The sequence below is a fragment of the Sceloporus occidentalis genome, unplaced genomic scaffold (genome assembly GCF_023333645.1).
Source record: "Sceloporus occidentalis isolate IW3139 unplaced genomic scaffold, rSceOcc1.0.p SCAF_206, whole genome shotgun sequence".
Taxonomy (NCBI): domain Eukaryota; kingdom Metazoa; phylum Chordata; class Lepidosauria; order Squamata; family Phrynosomatidae; genus Sceloporus; species Sceloporus occidentalis.
Genome location: NW_028317186.1, coordinates 1,368,556 through 1,395,438, shown reverse-complemented (window position 1 = coordinate 1,395,438; position 26,883 = coordinate 1,368,556). Strand labels below are relative to the sequence as shown.

Sequence of the window (26,883 nt, the reverse complement as noted above, 5' to 3'; positions counted from 1 at the left end):
ATCAATAAGGAAAAAGTAAATAAAAATATACCCCCCAAAAAAACCCAAATAAGTGAAAATGATGTTAATGTCGGTTGACGGACCCCACTCACGCTGCACTCATCTCATTTATCGTTGTTATTCAGTGTAATCTTCCCCGCGAACGGCGGCAGATTTCTCCACCACGAGTGACTCATGACAAATGTTTGATTGAAATTCCGATCATCCGTCTTCCATACCTGTTTTATTCAGGAGCCATAAATGAACATCTATTGTCAGACAGGAATAATACATGCATTTAGTGATTTCATAATTGAATTCTGTGGAGGTAGAATGAAGAAGCCCTGCACATTTACGCAGGGAGCCTCTTTATTTGCATACCCCTTGTTTTATTATACCTTCCCTGACATGCTGTCGCTGCTAATTCCAGATCTTTAACCGAGCGCTAAAGACACAAATGTATGCTGCGCGTCCGGCATGATTGCTGCAAGTCAGGTGAGCTATGACTTAGTTTGTGTAAAATGGGGTAGGTAAGTGGAACAGACTCCCAACAGAAGTGGTAACCCACTTAAAGATGCATGGGATAGGCATATGGCTCCGGAATCTAAGACGAGACCAACGACTGATTAAGGTTTGAGTCTTTACAGCAGGAGAAACGGGCGACTAGACGGGGGCCGGATGGGACCGACCTGCCAGCAGATTCTAGGTTTCTACGATTTCTTAATATTAATAAAATACGTAAGTGCAGGACTTACAGTGTTTTGACTGCTTTATCTCATGTCATGTCTTGAAAAGGCAGTCTCTCTAGCAGTTGATGTCATAAGAATGTTGAGTCTATGACAGTTGATGTTGTATGGGTAGAGTTTCAGAGGACAATTAAACTATTAGAGCACCAATGAAATTTGGAAACATGAATAAATGTACCCCTTTTGGGTATAAGAGCACTGACTCTGTAACAGTTGATGTTATGATGTCTTTGTGCAGTTGATGTTGAAGAGCACTGACCCTGTAGGAGTTGACACTATGGCAATTGTGTTTTTTGGCAGTGGATATTGAGACCTCAGTGTCTTATCTTATTCATTTTCTTGCAGTCATTTCATAACATTTTCTGATAAGATAATGTATTATAATAGTTTTAAAATAGATAGATTACCCGCTAGATTACTTTGGGGGTAGAGTGTGTTCTGGCCGGCTCCAGACTAGGGATGATGACGCGGTCCGGCACTTTAAGGCCGGCGGCTGCCTAATGACAAATGACAGGCAGTAGGTTTTTTATCCTGGTGTAGCTTGTGGCCCGGCGTATCCCGGGTGCTTACGGAGTGATGTTGGCTGGCAGCCCACCCGGTGTGTGCCAGATTGCCAGTCTGGTCCTGGCTACAAGGGTCTCTTGGACCCCCCAACTCTTATTGACTCTGCATCGTCCTAAGTATTTCGATATTAGAACCTTAGATACTGTAGCATATTTAAATGTAATTAAAATCATCAAAGAGAACATTTTTATAATGTATTATATTCGCTTTGTTTTTTTTTCCCTTCAGAAAGCATTAAGCCATTAGTTTGAAAATGATCCTCTCTTGCGTTTGTGATGACTTAGCGCTCTAATATCCTGCCAGACAGACTCTTAATTTCCTGCTCGGCAGTTAAAACACATCAAGAAATGTGAACTTTCCCCCAAATGAATAAGTATTTTTAGTCTTTGTATAGAAATATTACGAGGTGCACTGAAAACCTTTTTGATAATAGTATGCGATTTGAATTTATTATTTTTTAAAATATTATTATTATTATTATACATTTTTCATCATCATCAAAGCCAAAGACGCAGCATAATCTCCTGTATCGATAATTGTGAATCAAATGGCATTCGATATTTGCCTTTGATTAGATTTTTTTATTTTTTGTTGTTGAAGAAATGGGTAAACTATAACTTTAGTGGAATTAAAAATGCATAGTGAAGTCTACATCGTGCACTTACTTTTCCAAATGATCAGTTTTTTTAAATATAAAAATGTCTGACCGGGACCGGACTGGTCAGCAGTGCCCCAAACTCACCCGATCTCACCCGACGGTTAGATATTCTTGGCTTCTCGTTATACGTGCAGAACAACTTATGTCATCTGGTGGCCGCTGGCCTTAAAGTGCCAGGGCCGCCCTATCGTCGCCAGTCTTCCCCTGTACTTTTAATTATGTGGGTGGGGAAAGGCGAGCGGAGGTTTGGGGCAGTGGAGCTCAGCGGGGTCATGTGCGAGGAGAAATGGAGCCTGGCAGGTAAGCGTCAGTAAGTGAGAGGGAGAGTGAATGGACGTTTGTGTGTGTGTGTTGGTACCTGGATTGTTCTCAAGGTAGGTTACCCAGAACTCTCCCTCTTCTCATGAGGGACTTCATGTAATGGTGCGGTTGGTTATGTTTAAAGATGGAGCTAGTCATGCGTAGAGGTGAGGACAGTCCTAAAGAACCGTTGGTGGGAGAGAACTGGGTGGGGAACAGTGGAAGGTAGGTGGGGAGTGGACATGGTCACGTGCCGCTCTCCTGCCCCGAGAAAGAAGAACCTGACCCGGTATCTGCGTGTGTGCATACCCCTAGAGCTCTGTGCCTGAAGGTCGTGTTCCAGTCCTGCTTATCAGCCATTGGATGCAAAGTGTTCTAATTTAGAACACCGACGTCCAGATAGACGGTCCAAAACAGCCTTCAATGATATGGAATAGGAAATTGGAGAAATCAAAAGATTTTTGTTACAAGATCATTTCAATTTGCCATATAAAAAAACAAGCACCAGAGGGGTTAAATCCAATCACATAAAGGTATGAATATTACATTAAGTAATGGAAACATTACATTAACGTTTTTCTCTACCGGGTTTGAGTTTTGTCCTTCAAAACACACAAAGGATGCAACATTTCAGAGAAGGTGTTCATGAAATTACGTTTGAAATGTCCTTTTTAGAATGTATCTGTAGAGGTGTAAGTCTACCTCTAGCGCATTTTTTTTCTATGGCCGGAATATTTCTTTTTGTGAAGCCGGATTTTGAGAATAATACTATTATTCTGTCTCAATGCTGTATCATTGTTATTGAAAGCTTGTAAAATATACAAGGGGACAACATGTGACGCTCTTTACCGAACGTGAAAACTTGAGAAGGAATTACGTTTTACCTCACCGGGGTAACAGGGGCACGTGGAGACTCTTGCTCCCTAGTCTTGGGAACTGAGTCTGGGGCAGCTGCCAGGCCAGGGTGGTTGCATGGAAGGAAAACCCTGCTGATCGGGCCGGGGGCACTCGGGGAACCAGGGAAACACGTAGAGGTAGTAAGAGGGGCCTCTACCGGGACACTGGAGTGACCTAGGGGACACTCTGGGACAGGAACAGGTGCCCTTACAGGGTTATTGGGCGAGCTAAGCAGCTCTGCGGGGTACTCAGGGGACCCAGGGGAATACTCCGGGGCAGGGACAGGCGCCAATACTGGACCACCGGGAGGGTTAAGCAGACCCTCGATCTTCCTCTCTGGGACAGATGCCTCTGCCTGGGCACGGGGAGAGTCAGAGGAACACTCTGGGACAGTGACCTGGGCTTCTAGGAGGACACTTGGGGAACCAGGGATCACTTCGGAGAACACAGGGATAGGAACCAGGGCCTGCGCCAGGCTACTGAGAGGACCCAGGGAACTCGGCAGCCCCTCTGGCGTCCTCACTAGGTCGGGGAACGGTGCCTCTACCGGGTCACCGGGGACTTCAGTGGGAACCTCTGGGGCAGTGACCCGGACTTCTCCCAGGACACTCGGGAAATCAGGGGGACAATCTGGGGCCCTGGCTTCTACGAGCATAGATAAGGGTTTGGTGAGGGGGATTGTGCCACTTACTCGGGCGGTGGGGACAGTCATCTCTTCTGCCGGGGTAGAGCAGCCAGGGTTGTTGGTGGGGACTTGGGTCGGAGCTTTTGGCTTCCTCCTCCGCTTCTTCTTGCTGGCGAGGACCTCGGTTCTTCTCGCCAGGGCAGGGGCCGCAGAGTAAGTGAAGAGGACCTCGGTCCCACTCCCGCAAGTAGTAGTACCATGCTCCCAGTCTCCTTGTAACTCCTGGAGCTCCACTCTCCGCAGCAATTCTTTATAGTCCCTCTCGAGCTGCCATTCCTCTTGGACCAGGCAATCCATAACAGCCTCCAGCTTGGGGGGAATAGCATAAACCAGGACTTCTGCACGGTTGTCCCAGATTGTATCCCTGCGGTACTGGCAGGGGCTTCCGAAGGACGAGTCAAATTGGAAGGCATCATATATCAGTCCTGGGTCGACGGGGCTATACAGCATCAGAGGGTCGCTGTGGTCTTCACCTGCTAACTGCTGGGAGAATCCCTGGTAGCGGCTCTGGAGGTCGAGCTCTGCATATATGAGATCCCTCAATTCGTCTTCCCACTCCGGCAACGGGTTCTCCCCCAGGAGTGGAACTCGTAGATCCCACATTGTCCAGTACTGTGCCCAGTACGTTTCAAAGTGGGGATGGGAGAAATCATCCCTCCAGTCTGCAGGCGCAGACTCTAACTGCCACTGCTGGTGTTCCAGCTCACACACCTCGGCTGTAACCCGGTCTGTCTCATCCTCGGGTTCTCGGAAGGATTGGATATCCTGGTATGATATTTTGGTGTTCTGTTCCCCTAGTCTGGGAGATACAGACCCACTCTGGCTCAGTTCCTGGTGACACATTTTAATCACCGCCGTCACTTGCTCCGATGTAGCCCCTCCTGGGTACAGGGATAGGTGCCATAGAATGTTCTTTTGTAGAGCACTCAGTCCGAGGCTCTCCTCTGGGGCATCCTGGTGCCGGTCCATCTCTCTGCAGTCCGCAATCAGAGTAGCCTTTCCTTTGCTACAAACCTCCAGGAGCTCTCTTGGTGTCTCTCGTCTGCAGTCCCAGTTGGTGGTTTGGATTTCACCCAAGTCGTGGGATTCTTCCCACCGCTGCCAACCAATGTTACAGGGTCACCGTACCCAAGGCTGGGTCCCCCTGTTTGAGGGCTGAGGAATCACCAGTCAGTCCCTCATACGGATAGCACTCAGCTATCCACGGATCATCCAGACCACCATTCGTAGTAAACCAAGAAGAACTCTCTTTATTACAAACACACAGAACTTATATACAATCTCAATGCAATGTGTACCGAACCCAACCCCCAATCCCATCAGCCACATCCCATCACAAATCCCATCAGTATACAGGGGATGTATCAGGTGAGGGGATTACAGAATACAATGGGTTCCCCCACCTGTGTTATCCCCCCTGTAGTGCGGGTGCCGTCTGGGCAGACAGGGCTGTGTTGGCTGATTAAGAGCCCCAGCCAGATTATAGGATCGTCTCTTTGAAGGCTGGGGCTGAATCCACATCAGTCTCTGGGCCGGTTACACAATAAACACAATATAATATATTACCGGGTCACGGTATACGGAACCGGACACAAAAGTGCTCCGTGACCCGGCTAAACTTCATATGACACATGAGCCAGCTAGCCTGGCCCTGTCACATGTTGGACAACCTCAGAAGAGAGCTGAGGTTAATGTAGCTCTCTAAATTAGTAATCTAACTACCTGGCATTGGTTAACCCTTGGTATAATAAAGTCAACAGCTCATAACAGAGAATAGGTGTAGTAATTGGGTTGGCCATGGCCATGACCACGGCGATCATCCGTTCCTCTTGTCCCTCAAACCTTAAGAGGAGCACCATAGCTCATGGATGGTCCTACCATATAAACATATTAAACAGCTCTTTAGCTTAATCTGTTGTTTACCAATATAATGTAGTTAATTTAGACTAGTATGTGCCAATGTATGACGTCCATATCTTATGTATCAGTTTGTTTGTAGCATTTTTAGTTTGTCTTACCCTGCATCAGGTAAAGCGATGCCTAAAATGTTATCTCTACATATATAAATAATAATAATCACATAATCGCGGATTTCAAAATGCAGACTCTTTGATCCTCAGATAAAAATAAATTGCTAGGTAAGAATAAATAGGCTTTGAAAATAGATTTATGTGCTGTTTTGGGAAATCTCATACCACTCGCTCTAATAGCTTATCCCACCATCAGCGCGGCCGTAATGAAAATTGGGAGAGATGAAATATATACAAGTAATATCATCTTTCATTGATCGGGCGCATCTCACGGCCAAATGATCTTATTTTAACCTTCGCTGTCCTCTGAGGGTAATTTAACTTTTACTGTGTTCCGATATAAAGGGGCTTTGAGAAGCAGGTTTTGAACTTGTGACTCATGGGGACTTTAAGCTGTCTCCTTCCCTCTCGCAGACAGGGAGGCATCTGTTGGCGAAGCGGCATCAAAGACGAGAGAAAGGTCAAACATTTAATAGAAGCTTCTGCTCAGGACCCAACGTTAATTTCCTCCGACTTCTCATCCTGTAACCTTTCTTTGTGTGTATATACATGGTGTACATACAGGGTGGAAAATAACCATTTTCTAGAGGTTCAAAGAAAACGCATGGAATGTAGGGAGTCCAAAACTTTGTTCAAGTTACATGTCAGTAGTGAGTATGTTCCCTCGCAGCTTCCCTCACAGCCCTTAGTCTGTGGACATACAACCATAACCATACCTAAGAACTCTCCGGGTTTGGTCCAGGGAACTCCAGGTCCCGTGAGTGGGGTCCTGACACGCCCCACTCCGCAGCCATTTCCCCTTTAAAAGGGGTATTTCATGCATTGTCAGCAGGAACCCCTACTAACATAAGCAGGAATGCCCCCGACGTCAGGGAGACGACACATTGACGTCAGTGGGCAGTGCTGGACGCGTCCTGCAAGGGTAGGTTCCAGGTAGCCGGAGCCCACAAGCTCCCAGGTATGACCATAACAAGTTCTCAAGACAGTTCTATATCAGTCGATATATCATGGAGGTGTCCAAGCAAAGTTCCTCTGTTGCGATCTCTGTCAAATCCGATTTGGCTCAACAAATCTTTTGTTGGATTTTCCCCGGAAACAAGGCGACTTGTCGTGAAGAAAACACACTTTATGTGGATTGAGTGTGTTAGCAGGGCTGGACCGGTGATGACGAGGCAGTCCTTGCACATTAGGAACAGCGGCCTACCTAATGACATCATCGCGGCTACAATTTTGTTGTCACGTAGGATACCCAGCTGGTGGCAGCGCTCCGCAGCATCCGATCTGCCACCACTTGCCGTGTGTGCCAGATTGCCGGTTCGAGCCTGGTTGTGAGGGTCCAGGATGGTCTTGGTTGTTGTTTTCCTCCCGGTATCTATTGATGTCTATCTAGGCATCTCTCCCTTTTAATAAATGTCATAAATTGTATTTTTCTCAAGCAAATTCTTTTAGGTCTAAGCACTGCTGTTCCTTCTCTGCCGAATTGATTGTTTTTATAACTAAACACATCATTAGAAACCTAATTCCTCGGACTGTTAAACGCCCGAACCCCATCCCCAGAAATAACGACTTAATCTTGTTAAATTTGTCTCATTTACAAATTTTTTTTTTCGTTTTCGTCGGACAGTCAACATTTTTGGGAACCATCCCATAATCATTTTGGTAGGTGAAACGTTACCGGCTTTCCTTTTAGGTGGAAATAAGACGTGCGATCATCCTAAATATTGTGGTTTACTAATTATTAGGGCAAAAAAGACAAAACTATTAAAATAATGTCTCTCTAATAAAATGAGTTTATTAGGTGAGAAGCATTAGCCCAAGGGATAAAAAAACAACGACTGATTAAGGTTTGAGTTTTTACAGCAGGAGACACGGGCAACTAGACAGGGGCCGAATGGGGCCGATCTGCCTCAGATTCTATATTTTTCTGTTTTCCTCACACATCAGACACTTTACGATTTTACTAAAAGATAGATATAGGTGAACGGAATAAACAGCAATGTTTGTATAACCCAGTTCATTGGGATTGCGTTATTTAAATGAACTTCATGGAACTTTTATTCGCATCATCAACATTATGTTTATAATAAAGCACAAAATGCGACAAAAATGAAGAATAAAGCACCACGGGAGTTGCGTTTCCATAGAAACGTGAATCTTCTGCTCAATAAATTACATTTTCTAGTGAAATTCTCTTTATAGCGATGGGTTAGTATGACCTCGAAAATGGCAAAAAAAAAAAATAGAGAATAAAAGCTAATGTAGATTGAGAATACATTCACTGTCCAAACAATGGCGTTAAATTCGAACTTTTGCAAAGTATTAACTTTTTAAAAGCTTCAAGAAAAATCATTTGAATGAAAACAGGAGCCAAAGCCACAACTCCTTACTGTTCAATTAACCTCATATAAAGCATGCCTTCCAGCTGTCCTGCTTTGTACGGGACAGTCTCGATTTCGCCACTGCGATCCTACCGAGCTTTACCTCTGTAAGCGTGTTTTGTTTTGGGTATTTTGACCATGGCCGAATAGGCCTAGGATGGTGGTTTTAGAGCCCGGCAGCCCCTCTACTTCATCAGCTTCTCTGGCTTGCCACGGCTCCATGGGCCAGTTGTGGAGCTCGAAGACCTCCATACCTCCAACTCCGTCTATCTGCGTTATGCAGGCAGGAAGTCCCGCTGACGCCAATGGCACACTCTCACTGATGTCACAGAACAGGTCACAGAAGCGCTGCTTCTCTTGGAATGTCCGGGCGAAACCCTAGGTTTGGAGACCTCTCTTGTATCCAGTTCATATACACTATGAAGGACAGTGCCTAGCCAGAAAAGCCTCTATACCAAACTTACTTGGCATTATGACTTACTGCAGGACAGAAGCTGTGTTAAGCTGTGGGAGATGGTTCAGGCCTAGATTACTGGTCAGCCAAAATACACCACTGCCGCCATTGGTGTGACATCTTGGGGTTCTGGAGGCCAGCCGAGATCTTCCGCACCTCTGATACCCCATATTATTGCCGGTCTAACCACAGGAACCACCTGGCTGGAAGGTCTTTTCTAACAGTGGCTGTAGGATAAGGACCGCACTCCCTAACTCTCTATCCCACCCAATACGAGAAGGAAGACAACATATCTTTGAGGTGAAGGGAGACACCTATGACCGTCTTAGCATCATATTCTTTTGCACATAACTTCAGCTAAAGACCAATCCAATTTTTTTTAATATAACATATTTTTCTTCTTTCCACCTTCATTAAAAATCTCAACTATTCATACAAAATAATGCAGAATATATTACAGAAAAATAAAATATTTATATAATTATTAGGACAAAAATCCAAATTCACCTATAGCCTCCATTTTTATTTTTATTTTTTTACAAAATCTGATCATCATCTTTATTATAATTTCATTTTCTCAGTAATTATGCTGTTATTACTAACGGGAGCCCTAGTAGAACCAATAGTAGACCCTAAAGACAACGAGATCGCTTGACAAGTATGTCAGATTCCTCTAACGTATACCAAGAACGCTCGTTCAAACCCGTTGGAATTACTGATCACTTTTCAGCCTCCCGATTACCAATTAAAAATTGAAATAACCAGTAATAAAGCCACATAATAAAGTATTAAAAAAAAAAACATTAACATCCGAAAACATCGTGGAGAATCAGAAGGAACTTATAGACCTCTCACTAGTAAGATTTACATATTTTAAGTCATCAACGTTTCAGGAAATTATGGAAACCAATTGTCGGAACGTTTATGCCTCCCCGGAGTTTCTGTAATATTTTTACGACGTATCTCTGGAGGTTCCGTGACTATTATGGTTTCTGTGTTCCGTGGTCTCGTTACAATGGCCACAGTCTGTCTATAAACGCTTTTACGTTCTGCGGTTTAATAAAATGCTTTCACATTCCGGTAAATGTTTTACAGCCTCCGATGCTGTTAATGCTCCTCGATGCTGCTCTTATATTCCACAGACGCATAGAGGTTAACGTGGTTTGCCGAGCATAAAATGGTTTTGCATTCTGTGGTCCCGTAAATGCATACGTCCTACAGGTCGATGTTTAAGAGTCCCTGTTCATCTTTGGCCCTTCAAACCCCTGTGTCTCTCTTTCCTCCCCTGATGCCCTTCTCTCCTGCCCTGATGCCCTTCTCTCCTGCCCTGATGCCCCTCTTTCATCCCCTGATGTCCCTCTTTCCTCCCCTGTTGCCCCTCTTTTCTAGGAGGTCAGAAAGTTTGCTGGGTATGAGGGTATCGCAGGGTTCTATAATGTGTATAGAAACAGCAGGAAATGGCTTTAAAAATGAAATGGGGTAAACAAACCCATTATTCTCCTTCTAATTATGTAATATCATTTAAAATTATAAAAAATATTTAAAAAATCCCTTAGGCATGCCTAATATTGCCTCATTGGGAAGTGTTTATGAGGTCAGATGATGTCATAACAAAATGGGACTTTTTACCTTTCTATCTCTCTCTCTCTCTCTCTCTCTCTCTCTATATATATATATATATATATATCTTGCTATTTTGCTAGAATAATGTTCTGATTAAAAAACATATATATATATATATATTCTAAAATATTGCCCCAAGTAGTGTTGAACAAAAGTAAATACTAATACAGTATACTTTATGCAGAAAATATTTCACAGAAAAACCGTCTTTTATTAAAATAGCCTTTTTCTCTAAGCCTAGTTCAAAGTGACATTCCTCATTCATAAATCACAATTTCAAACTGCTCAAGCTGGAGCCAATGAATAAAACATAACTTAATATATATAACATAGTAAAGAGAAAGGGGAAAATGTGCTTCCTATTCTATATAAGCCACTGTGAAATGATTTTCTGAATGAGATGTATACGCCGCGCGCGCTGATACCGTATAGTTATTGATCCAGAAAGGAAGGCAGAAATGTGAAATTGATCAATTAAGTTTCAGAAGGGAAAACTTAAATTCTCTGCACACGTACAAGCAGTAATATATAAATGAAGTAGTAATCTCTATGACTGTTTAAATATTCATGTGTCTTCCTACAGTACCCAGAACATATATATATATATATATATATATATATATAATATATTATATATAATAAATGTTTATAATATAGATATATTATATTTATATAATAATATAATTTATATATAATATATATTTTTTCTAGTAATGGGGACTATTTATGTTTTAATTCTGATTTAAAGTAGGCATATTCTCAGTTTTTGGGTACCTATTGTTAGAAATATGTTAGAAAGTAAGAATTCTAGAAAGATTTATTAAAATAAAAAAATCAGTTATTTTTCCATTGCGGTACCCATTGTCAGAATGTATTAGAATAAATAGATTTATTATAATATTAGACATATTTATTAGAATAAACATTTACATATTTTTGTTTTAATATTATATATATGTTTGTGTGTGTGTGTATATGTATATATATATATATATGTGTGTGTGTATATGTATATATATATATATATATATATATATATATATATAGGGGTGTGCATTCAATTTTGTATTACTTACGTAATTTGTTGTAAAATTATTACTTATGTAAATTGGTTCCAAAAAAAGAATTTACAGAGGTGAAGATAATTTTCTCACCAGTTCTGAGAAACTTCACAATTTTCTGTATTAGGAATGGGAAATCATAAAGTGATAGTGTAATCTATACCGTCAGGTCACAGGTGAGAAATAAGCATTGAACGCATACTAATAATATATACAGAGTGTGAAAATGTCACAATTATGTTATTTTCATTTTTTTTATATTTTTTTAGTACGTAAATACATAATTATATATGATATGGATCGGGTTCAATATGGTGGCGCTATAAATTAATAAATAGATAATATTAAGTTGTATCGTGAATTAATATCTCACGCTACATACTTAAAGTAACAAATAGAAGTGTATCAGCAATGAGATATATTCTACAGAAAGGCACAGATCCGTCATTTTAGCTTTACTATTTTATATGTTTACTGCTGTATACCATTACAGAAATGCTTAGTTTTGTCCCAAAATTAAATATCGGTAATTCAACTGTAGAAGAATAGTAGAATTTTCTCCCATATACTCTTCAGTCTTCCGCACTATAACTTTAAATCATGCTCTCAGCAAAAGGTCGCTGCACTAATATTGTGACGTCCCCCCCCCCGAAATCCATACAAAGACTCCTTAAACCAATAGAAATTATTTATATAGCGGCAGCCAATTCCGTAGCGCTGTTACAATAAGGGAAAGTTAAAGTAAATAAGATAATTTAACTATCATTAACACATGGTAAACATTCTGCTGAGGAAGGAGAAGAGGGCCCTGCTCCTCTGTTTGGTGGTTGAGAGGGAAGTGAGAAAGTAGGTAGTGATACGGAGACCTCTGTGTAGATCTTGCAGGCGGCTTCTTTAGGATGTTGGTTGAGGGATGAAAGGTTGTCAGCTTCTCTGGGTATTTACTGAGCGTTTGAAATTAGAATAAGAGGCAGATGGAGCAGGATAGGGAATTCCAGAGAAGTGGCACAGCGTGTGTGAAATCCTGAACACGGGAGAGGGAGGAGGTGATAACGGAAGAAGAAGGACGCAAGTTATTGGAGTATACAGCGCTGGGGGGTGTTATATTACTGTATACAGCGCTGGGGGTTATATTACTGTATACAGCACTGGGGGTTATATTACTGTATACAGCGCTGGGGGTTATATTACTGTATACAGCGCTGGGGGTTATATTACTGTATACGGCGCTGTGAGTTTTATATTACTGTATACAGCGCTGGGGGGTTATATTACTCTATACAGGGCTGGGAGTTATATTACTGTATACAGGGCTGGGAGTTATATTACTGTATACAGCGCTGGGGGTTATATTACTGTATACAGCGCTGGGGGGTTATATTACTCTATACAGCGCTGGGGGGTTATATTACTGTATACAGTGCTGGGGGTTATATTACTGTATACAGCGCTGGGGGTTATATTACTGTATACAGCGCTGGGGGGTTATATTACTGTATACAGCGCTGGGGGTTATATTACTGTATACAGCGCTGGGGGGTTATTACTGTATACAGCGCTGGGGGTTATATTGCTGATACAGCGCTGGGGGGTTATATTACTGTATACAGCGCTGGGGGGTTATATTACTGTATACAGCACTGGGGGGTTATATTACTATATACAGCGCTGGGGGTTATATTACTGTATACAGCGCTGGAGGGGTTATATTACTGTATACAGCGCTGGGGGTTATATTACTGTATACAGCGTTTGGGGTTATATTATTGTATACAGTGCTGGGGGGTTATATTTCTGTATACAGCGCTGGGGGTTGTATTTCTGTATACAGCGCTGGGGGGGTTATGGGAATTTCCCCTGTACAATTGAAGACAGGCTTTGGCTGGCTGTACTGAACCTTAACACTAACAATACCGTCCACTTCACTCTCCAAAGTCGTTTAGCGGCCGTGACGATGCTGTCATTGTCACGTCATTGCCTCACTAACAGCATTAGAATCATTTCCAGACCCCAGCCGAGGAATTTTCACACTTTTTTTGGTTTCTTTTCATACAGGCGGCCATGATTCGCATGTAAATAGTGTCCCAATTAGGAGTATGAAATTAAGTGAACAAAGTCGTCAACACGAGAAGTGTCCTCATTATGTCTTATTGCATTAAATGTAGCCACATTAACTAAAGTGCACTGCAATTATTCAACCTTTCACGGCGCCAAAAAAAACCCTCCAGTAATTCATTTTACTATTTTATGTGTTTTTTTTGTTAAGAAAATTTCCCTCTGGAATTATTATTTTTTCCATCCTTGAAACATTTACTGTCGCCTTCGGTACTTTTGGACAAGGGCATGTGAGCGATGGGGGAAAATATCAATAAATCACCTTAAAAAGAGTTACTTGAAAGTCAACTTCCAAAATAAAACAGAAAAACTACAAATTTAACACATACAAAGTCAAGCAGGTTACGGCTGTGACAGGGCCAGGCTAGCTGGCTCATATGTCATATGAAGTTTAGCCGGGTCACGGAGCACTTTTGTGTCCGGTTCTGTATACTGTGACCCGGTAATATATTATATTGTGTTTATTGTGTAACCGGCCCAGAGACTGATGTGGATTCAGCCCCAGCCTTCAAAGAGACGATCCTATAATCTGGCTGGGGCTCTTAATCAGCCAGCACAGCCCTGTCTGCCCAGACGGCACCCGCACTACAGGGGGGATAACACAGGTGGGGGAACCCATTGTATTCTGTAATCCCCTCACCTGATACATCCCCTGTATACTGATGGGATTTGTGATGGGATGTGAGTGATGGGATTGGGGGTTGGGTTCGGTACACATTGCATTGAGATTGTATAAAGTTCTGTGTGTTTGTAATAAAGAGAGCTCTTCTTGGTTTACTACGAATGGTGGTCATGATGATCCGTGGATAGCTGAGTGCGATCCGTATGAGGGACTGACTGGTGATTCCTCAGCCCTCAAACAGGGGTACCCAGCCTTGGGTACGGTGACCCTGTAACATTGGTTGGCAGCGGTGGGAAGAATCCCACGAATTGGGTGGAATCCAAACCACCAACTGGGATTGCAGACGAGAGACACCAAGAGAGCTCCTGGAGGTTTGTAGCAAAGGAAAGGCTACTCTGATTGCGGACTGCAGAGAGATGGACCGGTACCAGGATGCCCCAGAGGAGAGCCTCGGACTGAGTGCTCTACAAAAGAACATTCTATGGCACCTATCCCTGTACCCAGGAGGGGCTACATCGGAGCAAGTGACGGCGGTGATTAAAATGTGTCACCAGGAACTGAGCCAGAGTGGGTCTGTATCTCCCAGACTAGGGGAACAGAAAACCAAAATATCATACCAGGATATCCAACCCTTCCGAGAACCAGAGGGTGAGACAGACCGGGTTACAGCCGAGGTGTGTGAGCTGGAACACCAGCAATGGCAGTTAGAGTCTGCGCCCGCAGACTGGAGGGATGATTTCTCCCATCCCCACTTCGAATCATACTGGGCACAGTACTGGACAATGTGGGATCTACGAGTTCCACTCCTGGGGGAGAACCCGTTGCCGGAGTGGGAAGACGAATTGAGGGGTCTCATATATGCAGAGCTCGACCTCCAGAGCCGCTACCAGGGATTCTCCCAGCAGTTAGCAGGTGAAGACCACAGCGACCCTCTGATGCTGTATAGCCCCGTCGACCCAGGACTGATATATGATGCCTTCCAATTTGACTCGTCCTTCGGAAGCCCCTGCCAGTACCGCAGGGATACAATCTGGGACAACCGTGCAGAAGTCCTGGTTTATGCTATTCCCCCCGAGCTGGAGGCTGTTATGGATTGCCTGGTCCAAGAGGAATGGAAGCTCGAGAGGGACTATAAAGAATTGCTGCGGAGAGTGGAGCTTCAGGAGTTACAAGTAGACTGGGAGCATGATACTACAACTTGCAGGAGTGGGACCGAGGTCCTCTTCACCTACTCCGCGGCCCCTGCCCTGGCGAGAAGAACCGAGGTCCTCGTCAGCAAGAAGAAGCGGAGGAGGAAGCCAAAAGCTCCGACCCAAGTCCTCACCAACAACCCTGGCTGCTCTACCCCGGCAGAAGAGATGACTGTCCCCACCTCCCGAGTAAGTGGCACAATCCCCCTCACCAAACCCCTAGCTATGCCCGTAGAAGCCAGTGCCCCAGACTGTCCCCCTGATTTCCTGAGTGTCCTGGAAGAAGCCCGGGTCACTGCCCCAGAGGTTCCCTATGAAGTCCCCGGTGACCCGGTAGAGGCACCGTTCCCTAACCTAGCAAGGACGCCAGAGGGGCTGCCGAGTTCCCTGGGTCCTCTCAGTAGCCTGGCGCAGGCCCTGGTTCCTATCCCTGTGTTCTCCGAAGTGATCCCTGGTTCCCGAAGTGTCCTCCTGGAAGCCCAGGTCACTGTCCCAGAGTGTTCCTCTGACTCTCCCCGTGCCCAGGCAGAGGCACCTGTCCCAGAGAGGAAGATCGAGGGTCTGCTTAACCCTCCCGGTGGTCCAGTATTGGCACCTGTCCCTGCCCCGGAGTATTCCCCTGGGTCCCCTGAGTACCCCGCAGAGCTGCTTAGCTCACCCAATAACCCTGTAAGGGCACCTGTTCCTGTCCCAGAGTGTCCCCTAGGTCACTCCAGTGTCCCGGTAGAGGCCTCGCTTACTACCTCTACGTGTTTCCCTGGTTCCCGAGTGCCCCCGGCCCGATCAGCAGGGTTTTCCTTCCATGCAACCACCCTGGCCTGGCAGCTGCCCCAGACTCAGTTCCCAAGACTAGGGAGCAAGAGTCCCCACGTGCCCCTGTTACCCCGGTGAGGGGGATAGCCATGTGCCCCCGGCTGAGCTGGGACCGTCCTCCAATTCACAGAGGACTACTGACTATCCTTTTGGGCAACCAGGGCCCTGGCCCACCTTCAATGGATGATTCTGACAAAGGGGGCCATGAACTAAGGCCTGCACCTTTGAACTTTGTCCACTCGGACAGCCTGCAGCAGACCCGTGTGGATCTGCCTGGTCTGCCGGACCGTTGGTCAAGGGGGAGATCTGTGACAGGGCCAGGCTAGCTGGCTCATGTGTCATATGAAGTTTAGCCGGGTCACGGAGCACTTTTGTGTCCGGTTCTGTATACTGTGACCCGGTAATATATTATATTGTGTTTATTGTGTAACCGGCCCAGAGACTGATGTGGATTCAGCCCCAGCCTTCAAAGAGACGATCCTATAATCTGGCTGGGGCTCTTAATCAGCCAACACAGCCCTGTCTGCCCAGACGGCCCCCGCACTACAGGGGGGATAACACAGGTGGGGGAACCCATTGTATTCTGTAATCCCCTCACCTGATACATCTCCTGTATACTAATGAGATTTGTGATGGGATGTGGCTGATGGGATTGGGGGTTGGGTTCGGTACACATTGCATTGAGATTGTATATAAGTTCTGTGTGTTTGTAATAAAGAGAGTTCTTCTTGGTTTACTACGAATGGTGGTCTGGATGATCCGTGGATAGCTGAGTGCTATCCGTATGAGGGACTGACTGGTGATTCCTCAGCCCTCAAACAGGGGTACCCAGCCTTGGGTACGGTGACCCTGTAACAACGGCGAATTGGTGATTACCGCTGACGGAGCTAATCGTCACAATTTACCCTTTTCCCCCAAATGTTTCAAGGGGTGGATAATTGTACCCAGAAATGAAGATGAAAAAAAATTTGCAGAATTAGAGATACTAATACTTTTGTTCTGAAAACCTAATTTCTCTTTGGGATATAATAAAAAAAAAAAAAAAATTAAAAAAATGTTTAGAATATATTTTATATATATTTTATTTAATATTTAAATATTTAATTTGGATTGGTGGGTACGTGGTAGAGGGTAATACAGCGAGGGTATTAAACATGCATGGGGCAGGCATACGGCTCCTGAAGACGAGACCGACGACTGATGAGGTTTGAGTCTTTACAGCAGGAGAAACGGGCAGATTAGACGGGGGCCGAATGGGGCCGATCTGCCGGCAGATTCTATGTAACAATGTGATCACCATAGTTCGATGTTTATATATTTTCATTCATTCTTATATACTTGGTTCATCGGCCCTACTGCAGAAGTGAATTTTTTTTGCCGTTTTGAAGTGACCAATAAGGATAGGAAATGGTTAACCTTGTTCCATGTTGCCAGTTCCTTGGTGGGATTCCCAGTATTCATTTGTGTTTCTGCGGTAACCTGGAATCTTCCCAACGCGACTGGTGTTCTCTGGCATTCTCTGTAACTTTCAGAAGGAAATGCTCAGAAAAAAGGACCTACTTTGGAATCCTTTTTGTTTTTGATGAGGACATGTGACAAAAAGGTCTCCACCAAACTCTTTAAGTTCCACCATCCTCAGTTAATTAAAATAGTTAATTATGGTTAATTTTGTATGAAATGGGGAAGTTTGCCCAGAAATCAGCTTGTATTGCTTGAGGTTCCAACGACTCACGATGATGTCCTTGTGGACCATCTAACCCAGATTGTATGTAGCTACCTTCTTTATCTCCATGGCCTTCCATTGACTACACATCTATATAAACAAATTTCTTTCTGCTTTCCATTGGTCACCTTTTTTCATTTACTTTGTCCCATTTTTACTTCTCTACTTTCTCTCTCCCTCTTTGGCTTCTCCTCTGGTGGCCATATTGTCTAAAGAAGATACTTTTCAATGGACCAACGTCGCAAAAGTCTTGAAAAAGGAACATCAGAACGAAGGCGTCAAAAGCTAATCTTCCTCTAAAACATATGAAAAGGTTCTTAGGACTTTTTTTCCACTATGGCGATATCATTTTTTCTTCTTACCCACGTACGTTCTTGGCTCTCTTCTTTTATCTTCTTTTTAAAGAAGAACAAAAAACATACATGCTCTCTGGTTGAGTAATGGAAAAGATTGGCAAACATTTCTTGAGCTAGTCAAAGTAGGTTGGGTAATTAGTCGTCAACGTTACTCGTGGGTTGTTGGGGGCAGATAAAGAGATATGTGGCCCCTAAATCCACAAGGGATGGTTATGCTCCTACTACAGAATCGGGAAACTAAAAGCAAAAACCCTGGCGTTTGCACGGATACTGTAGTTTCATGCGAGAATCGGTTGAGTATCCAATTTTCAACATGTCAGCTTTTTGTTAATGGACTGCGGGATAATATTTCACCCAATTTCAAATACTAGCATTTATAACTAATTGATTTTAAGATCAAATCGCCCATTCAATGTCATTTTTTTTTTGTAATCTCCGATGTGCCTTAATGCATTAATGGTGGAGATCCATTAGGAGTCACATGCAGCTTTTGGACCATTAATTTGATGGTTAAGCAAAAAAAAAAAAAAAAAAAAAAAGGAAATATTAAAAATGATTGTTAACCCTTGGAGGTAGAAACTATGATTTCCTTTTGCTAACACATTTTATGAATGAGGAAGGTATTTGTGCCACGAATCATTGAAATTAATCAAAGAAAATACAAATTCCGTTATTATATAGTATGTGATCCTATTTATTTATTTTTTTTTTAAATCCTAATTTTGAATTTTCTTAAGCACCTGCAGACTCCGGTGTCCCCGCACTTGAGCTTTCAGAAATAGAGTATTGTTGAAAATCTCTATATTAATGATCCGGGTCTCAAAAACTGATATTATTTTTATTAAACTAGGTAAATATCTGCCAATGAGTTCATTTGTATATATTTTTCCTTTTAATATTTCATTCTAAAGACTGTGCAGCCACGATGAATAATACTTCTTAAATAAACCTGAAAATATGACATCTGACGCTTTAGCTGCTTCGGCTACTGCTTCGACAAAGCATAGCTGCCAACTGTCCCATCTCATGTGCCAGGCGTCCTCTTTATTGTGCTCGGCTCCAGCTTGTCTGAGAAGTGGACATTGGCACCATCTGGTTGTCCTGGCCAATGTTCAGAGTTTCTATCGGTCTAGGCCAGAATACATGGCTGGATCTAGGTCTTCTCAAAGCGAGGTGGGTCTTCTGTACTCCTGAAAGGAGGAGGAAGGTTATTCCAGAGCCGGGCATCTAGTACAGAAGATGAAGGGCCTTCTCGCTTTTCCTTCCTTTCTTATATTATATGGCGCTCAACGTACCATCATGGACTCTACTGTACCATCGATGGTGTTCCTCAGCTCTTTCACCCCTGGATTTCCACCAGTCTGAGGCTTTTATTCTTTGTCAAAATGTACTTATCTGAGGACAGAAGCGCAAAGGGAAATAATTCTGGGTCTTGTAATTGGGAGTCAATCATCCATCCTTTGCATTAACGCAGGAGCGAGGTCCCGATACATTTAAACACTCGCAAAACAAAATAGCTTTTGGGATGAGGTGGAAATAAGGCTAATTACGGAAACAGGGTTTGTGTAAACAATATTACAGGGATAATGGAAAACAGTATTAAGAAAAAGAGCATTTTACACGACAAAACAATCCAGGAATTGTGGTTCGTAGCGCATCGAGGGTAAGTTTAATCCAAAGCAATTTGTTTCAGCTGCACCAATAATATGGGATACGTACGACTGCACGCCAAGCTCGGTATGCTGCGTAATAATAACATTAATCTCGCCGTGCTTAAAACAGTATTTCATGGGAAAATAAGGAACGCAAGTTAAAATAACTATGTTTGGGGGAAAACATGTATTTATCTGCTTGCAACATGTTTATAAAATTAGCAAATATAATGGATCCAAGGAAAAATAATTTAAAATATGGAATAAGATTTTGTAACCAATATTTAAAAACTCACTCAAATTTAAATGCTTTATACGGTTGAAAAAAAATGTATCTTTTAGAAAGAAGGGGAGGTCAAAATTATTATTTTTTTTTTATTTAAAATGTCTAGATACGGATCAGCCCTGCATGGTCTCGATATTATGTACAAACTTTTATAATACGAATTTAAGAATTTTAAGGATTCAGAAATTAAAGAATTTTAAAATTAAGACTAATTTCAAAGAAAAAAAGTTCACATAAAGGTGGTTTTGTTTTGTCTATTGTACATAAACAATAGACAGAGTGACCTAAAAATATTATTTATATATTATAAATATAATAAGTCTAATAAATCTGCATGGGGCCAGCGTTGCCAGTTCTCGGCTTAGCTACTGAGGCTTGTTTTACTAATACACAGAATATCAATTATTTAATGTAGCACTAGATTTGAAATGCTTTTTAATCAGCGGTGTATTCGTTTCCCCACTGGACCTACCCCTGTGACGGACGCTCGGCGCCAAGTAAAATACGCTACGGAGGCTGTTATGATCTGACCAATTTTTTCTCTCTGTCTACATGTCTGCCTGTCTATACATCTATTTTATGTTATTGATATAAAGTGTGAACATTTTAGGGGTTAATAAGTAGAATTTCAGGGACTTATATGCTGCCGGACGACCTTGACCGAATAAAGGATCTTCTCAGCCCTGCGGATCGGTGACGTAGGAGTTAATGTCCTTGAGTTTGGGAAGGAGTCATCTTTGGAAGCGCTCTGGCGTGCTGCAGGAAAGCTTCTGGCTGGTTAAGCAGTTGGCGGGTTATGCTTGTCTGGTTATGGATACGGTATTGATTTTGTTAAGTAGACTCCAGGGTTCCTGAAAATAAGTCGATAACCTTTGATCCATTTGAAAGCTAATACGGTTCATGGCAGGAAATGGGGACCAGAGTCACCAGATACAGAGGAACACGAGTGTCCTACAGAACTTGCCCAAGGTCAACCTGTGGGCCACTCATAGATGCCAATTAATGTGTTTTGAGCTGAGCTGGTAGGATATCAGACTAAACGGTACGCTTTCTCCTCCTAGTGATCTGTGCAGATCCTACTACAACCCTCTGTCTCTGTCAGAATGTTAAATGGTTTTTCATTATTTCTTGTTATTTTGCTAAATTAATGAATGTTTTGCCAGTTTAGAGACTTAAAGCGTTGTAGGTATCGGTGTTTAGGCGCATATTAACCAACTTTATTTTAGCCGTGCATGTATTGGTAGAGAAGGAGAAGCGGGTCCTGTTCTTGTGAGCTTACAACCTATTCCAAACAATTAGGGGTTGCTTGGGTAAGGATGATGTGGTTGTGGTGAGGGTCATGTGGAAGAGTCAGTGGTCGGGAGATCTCAAATTAGAGGACGACTGATGGGTTTTTTAGAATACAGGTTACGGGTATTAGGAGGTTAGTTTGTAAGCGTCTCTAACCAAGTTGGTTTTTAGTGCGCAGTTGAAGAGGTTTCAGAGAATAGGTGCGGGTGAAACCCTGGAGTGGGAAGAAGTGATAACTGGTTGAGGAGAGAAGCAGATTGTGGCAAGAGTGAAGAGGGCAGTAAGGAGGGTATTTGGAGAGATATAGGGGGAACAGTGTTGTTAAGCTCTCTGTAGGTCAGGATCAGAAGGTATATTTGTATTCTGTTGGGTGGCACTGTGGGGCAGCAGGGTAGATTGTAGAATTCTTAACACTGATGGAGATATCAGGGACTGGAGATTGAGATATTGAGCCTTATGCAGTGTGATGGTATTTGGATGAGGTTTCAAGAAAGGAAAAATAGATCAGCGCGTAGTCTGCATGGAGGACATAGTGGAATCCAAAAGAAGCGATTAGTTTTCCAGCAGAGCAGGTCAGTGCCGAAGAACTGACCTCTAAGGCACCAACAATGGGCGTAGGGAAGAGGAATGAAGCTCTTGAAGGAGAAGGGGGTGGCCAATGGTGTCAAAGGCTGGAGTTTGTTAGTAATTAGGTGAGAGTAGAGTGTTGTGGACTGAAACTGGATTGTAAAGATTCAAGAAGAGAAAGTGGGTTACAAAAGAGAGTACTTTGGATTTAACCTTGTGGGCAGGCTTGGACTGGATATCTGGCACACCGGGTATATGCCCATCAGGCCACTGGCCGACATCGTTACATTCTCACCCCATCTTACTCCAATGAAAAACTTGGGCCAACGTGTTCAGCCGTCTACATGTATACCTTATAATCCCTGAGTTTATGTATACAAAGTATTTTCGTGCACGCTCCACAGCCCTTCAACTTCATCACGGTAGCACATATATGAACACATGTCCGGCATGTCCATGATCATCACAGAGCATATTCCGAGAAGAATGAACCCAACCCACAGTTCTTCATTTGTTAAAAAGTCATTATCCATGTTCTTTTAGCAAAATAACAAGAAACGAGTTGTCAAAAGAAAAAAAAAAACAGACACAAAAAGTATCTGTTTATCAAGCAGAGCGATAAATTGCGTCTGTTGGAAGCCCGGAAGAGACGCGCAGATAAAATACTGGAAATGGTGGCATTTTGATACAGCGGCTCGGATCGATGAGCAATTTTAAAATCTTTTTTTGCTTTCCATTCAAAAAGAACATAATAGAAACACACTGTTTTAGAACGTGAAACTGTCAGGGGAAAGGTCTATTTCACGATCAATAAAAAAACGGTATGTTATTCCGGGGGATTTTTGACACCGGCTAAAAGGTCACGCATACTTCCCGGAGATCACAGGAGACATTAAATTGCCGTCTCTTTTTCGCTGTTCTTTCTACCTGCCGACTTGGAATATCTGAAATACTGGATCGGTCAAAGAGTGGACATGGTCAACAAATTAATTGTCGGTGGGGGAGAGAAAAAAAATTAGAATAAAGAATTAATGTAGATTGCGCAATAATTGCTCTCGCCGGTTGATCGTCTGAAGACGCAGAACACGATTATGACCTGTGGACTTAATGGGGAGGATCATTTGCTTTATACGCCTCTTAAAAAGCCATTAAATATATTGTTAACCGATTTTTTTTCTCCAATGGAAGGTTGTTTATGTAAGTGATGCTTTGTTATTTAATTTAGCATAGAGTGTTACGTTTCAATTCCAAACGTGTTAAATACAGGGCTGCGGGATATGATGGCACTACATAAATGAATAAATAATAACGATAAGATTTAGGATCCCCTTAATCAGGGTATTCTAATAACCTTCGCCCGATCTTAACTCTTACATACCATTGTTGATGGTAGCAATTAGTCTTCTTATGTCTTGTTGGTTATTTAAAGGGACCCTTCAGCTATAACGTGAACTTTATTCCTATGACAGCTGTGTCTCCTTTAAATATAATTTCCATGAAAATTATAATAATTATATATATATAGAAACCTGGGATTTCTTGGCAGGAAGGAGCCATTTGCCCCGTCTAATCTGCCCCTTGACGTAGAGGAGAAAGTGGAGCTTACTTTTCAATGGCTTCATACTTCTAGAATTCATTTCTTGGGAAGCATTTGGGGTTTGGGGCATTAGATTGAGACCGACGTCATTTTTCTGGCGCATTGAAGTAATAATTCAATGTAGGAAAGTTTTTTGTTTTTTTTTATATAATGAGTCGGCGTCTAGAGAGTTGAGATCAGAGTGAAAATGGGTGCAAATATACAGTATATCGCAACTTTTCAGGTTTGATAAAGCATGAATTCTAAATTATTTTAGAAAGTACGTGTGGCTGTCTAGTCATCACATAGCGTTACCATAGCCCTAAGCGATTGATAAAGAAAAAAATGTTTTCATATAAAATGTGGGTTTTTTTGTGCCACCAAACCACCTGTAATCTTAGCAACTTCATTATTGAAGCCCCCCCCCCCCCGGTAGTTTTAGCTCAGCTTTGTTGCTAATTGAAAGATCGCAGAACTAGTGAGATGTTCGTGGAATCAAAGTGGTTGAAACTCGCAGTAGATGACCCATAGGAATGTTTGGTCTGTAAAGATGCAGTTTCCATAGCGATCAAAAATGAAGCAAAGTGTTAGTTGAAAGAAGTTTTAAAACAATTCAAGGTTTTTAATAGTCAAGGGCCAGACGTCAGGAGAAGGTTCAGGTGAGTTCCTTGTCATTCCCGGTAGCTGAAGTCTTTTGTTAAGAGGTAACATCTTATCTCACCAACATTCTAAACACATTAAGAAATTGATGTGATCTGAAAGCTTGCATTCTTACATTGACCATCGTAGACCTTACCTACTGTTGTCCTTCATGTGTCACATCATATGGATGCACAGATTCCACCGGCCTGATCAGACCCATTCGGCCCCCGTCTAGTCGCCCGTTTCTCCTGCTGTAAAGACTCAAACCTCAATCAGTCGTTGGTCTCGTCTCGTTCAGGAGCCGTATGTCTTTCCCATGTGTATTTAAATCCCCTCACTGTATTAACATCTACACCTTCTGCTGGGAAGCTGTCCTACTTCTCTACCAACCCTCTCGGTAAAGATTTGATGTTGGACTTCTTGAAGGTACTGTAGGTGTACATATTGAGTAGATGTGATATTGTACTTCGCATCTTGTCTTATATTTTTTTTCTTTCTTTCTCTCAAGGTGGTTGGACCTCATGGACAACGTGGGGAGATTGCAACAGGGACTGCGGGGGTGGGTTGCAAACCAGAACCAGGACGTGCCAACTGCTACCCGAGGAAGGTCACCTATGCGAAGGAGTCCTGGAAGAAGGACGTCTTTGTAACAGGAAGGCTTGCAGCGGTAAGAATAAGTTAAGATCCGCTATTTATATCTAAAATTCTTCCCACCGCTGATAATATGATAAGCGATATTAGTTGACAATGGATGAAATAAACCCGCTGTCGAGTTTGGGTATTTTTTTTTATTAGAACTTTCGGTTGTTTTGTTCGGTAAATTCTTTGACTGCTATTTCTCCAGGAAATGTGATAATTAAGTGAAATTTCCTTAGGCAGATGTGACTCTGACTTTGCGTGTTCTTTAATTTAGAAGCGCTTCTTATATTAAGAAGGAAAAAAACATTTTAGATAATGCAAGGCTGGTTTTGATTATAATTATCCCCATTTTCTAAATTTACAATGATATATTTTTGATGAGATTGCCAGGCCGGGCTTTCAAGCCGTGGGTCTAGAAAGTGCAGGATACCTTGAAAAAAAGATTAATGAATGAAAAAAAGAAACCAAAAAAAAACGAAATTCAGGCATTCGCGTGGAAATTCATTAGAGGAATATTGGATGAAATGATTTTTATGCGGTTTATACCTCTTTCATCAATTGAAATTATTTTGTAATTAGGGTGAAACTTGTGGACGCCTCCAGACTTGGTAGGTATCATTTATTATATGGGAAGAGATTACAATTATACCCCATAAAAGCATATTAGAAAAGTAGTTCTGATGGCTTTTGGAGGCGATAATGTGTGGCTCGTTGTCGCTTTGATGTTAGGAACGCAATGGGAGTCGCGGAAAGTCAATGAAAGGGTAACTGAACAAGACTATTAGGCGGGGAGAAGGGGGCAATCAAACTGATGATAGGCTCTGCCTGTGTCTGAATGAATTTGTAGGAATACAAGGAGAAACTCTTATATTTGGAATTGTCTACTACTTTTTGGAGTCACGAAATAGTACATTTTTTAAAGAATCTCCTCGTGCAACCAGAGGTGGTTTAGGGATGAAGGTTTTGGAGTAATATTATCCTATGAGGAACACTGAAGAATCCCTCAAGTGTCCAAGCCAAGGACGCCTGTATTGAGGGCAAGAGGCAGGGAGGGGTGGGAGATGCTAGAAGTGGGCAGACAAAATGGCAACCTGAGTATGTTTTTGGAGATGTCTTTATAAATCGTACCTTCTAGACAGCATGTGAGTTTCCCTTAGGATTGGAAGAAAGGAGCTTTCATCTTAAACGCAGAGAAGGTTTCTCCACTGTTCGGGTGATTACATTGTGGAACACATGGCCATCTGAAGTAGTTTTGGCCAATGGGCGGGGAGTGGGGAATGTCAAGACCCCGCTCCCGCGATTCGGACCGTAGAATCAGCACTTCTCCCAGAGTTCTTCGGCCAAACCCGGAGAGTTCCCAGGTACGGTTATCCCGAGTAATAGGAGATAAGGGAATGTTGATCCGGGGTGAGTCCGACTGTCTTGAGGTAAAGAATTATTACTGGTTTGTTGAATGGTTAAACTGGATGGACTAAAAGTCAACCTAATTAACTATGTAAACTCAAGAACACAAAACATATGATCACAGTTTTGTTGAGGAAGATTTTTTACAGTGATATAAATTGTTTCGGGATAGAATGTTGCTATAATGAGCTTCAACGAATCAGCTTACTGGATGAATGGTTTCTGCCAAACCACGCTAGAAATTCTGATTTTGGGGCATATGGCTTTAAGAATTAAAGTGACACTAACGTGAAAAAAAGTTTGCCCTGGTATATCATAGATACATAGAACCTTCCAGGAGATCGGCCCCATCCGGCCCCCGTCTAGTCTGCCCGTTTCTCCTGCTGTAAAGACTCAAACATTAATCAGTCGTTGGTCTCGTCTTAGATTCAGGAGCCGTATGTCTATCCCGCGCACGTTTAATCCCCTCACTGTATTACCCTCTACCGCTTCTGCTGGAAGGCTGTTCTATATGTCTAGTACGTTCTCAGTTAAGTAAAAAAAAGGCGCCTTCTCCAATTCAATATTTTATAAAAAGTAAAATGTTGCAATCATCTCTTTTTAGCCATAAATTTTGTATCAGAAGCTCACATT

The 26,883-nt window shown here is 42.7% G+C and overlaps 1 protein-coding gene across 1 annotated transcript in view; it reads left to right on the top strand.

Annotated features, from left to right (window-relative positions):
• LOC149277906 (adhesion G protein-coupled receptor B1-like) overlaps positions 1-26,883 on the top strand; it is a 173,578-nt gene that overhangs the window by 25,791 nt on the left and 120,904 nt on the right. Inside the window, exons 4-5 of the mRNA XM_089502610.1 lie at positions 6,602-6,611; positions 24,716-24,874. Coding sequence (XP_089358736.1) covers positions 6,602-6,611; positions 24,716-24,874 — 169 coding nt within the window. The remainder of the gene's footprint in view (positions 1-6,601; positions 6,612-24,715; positions 24,875-26,883) is intronic.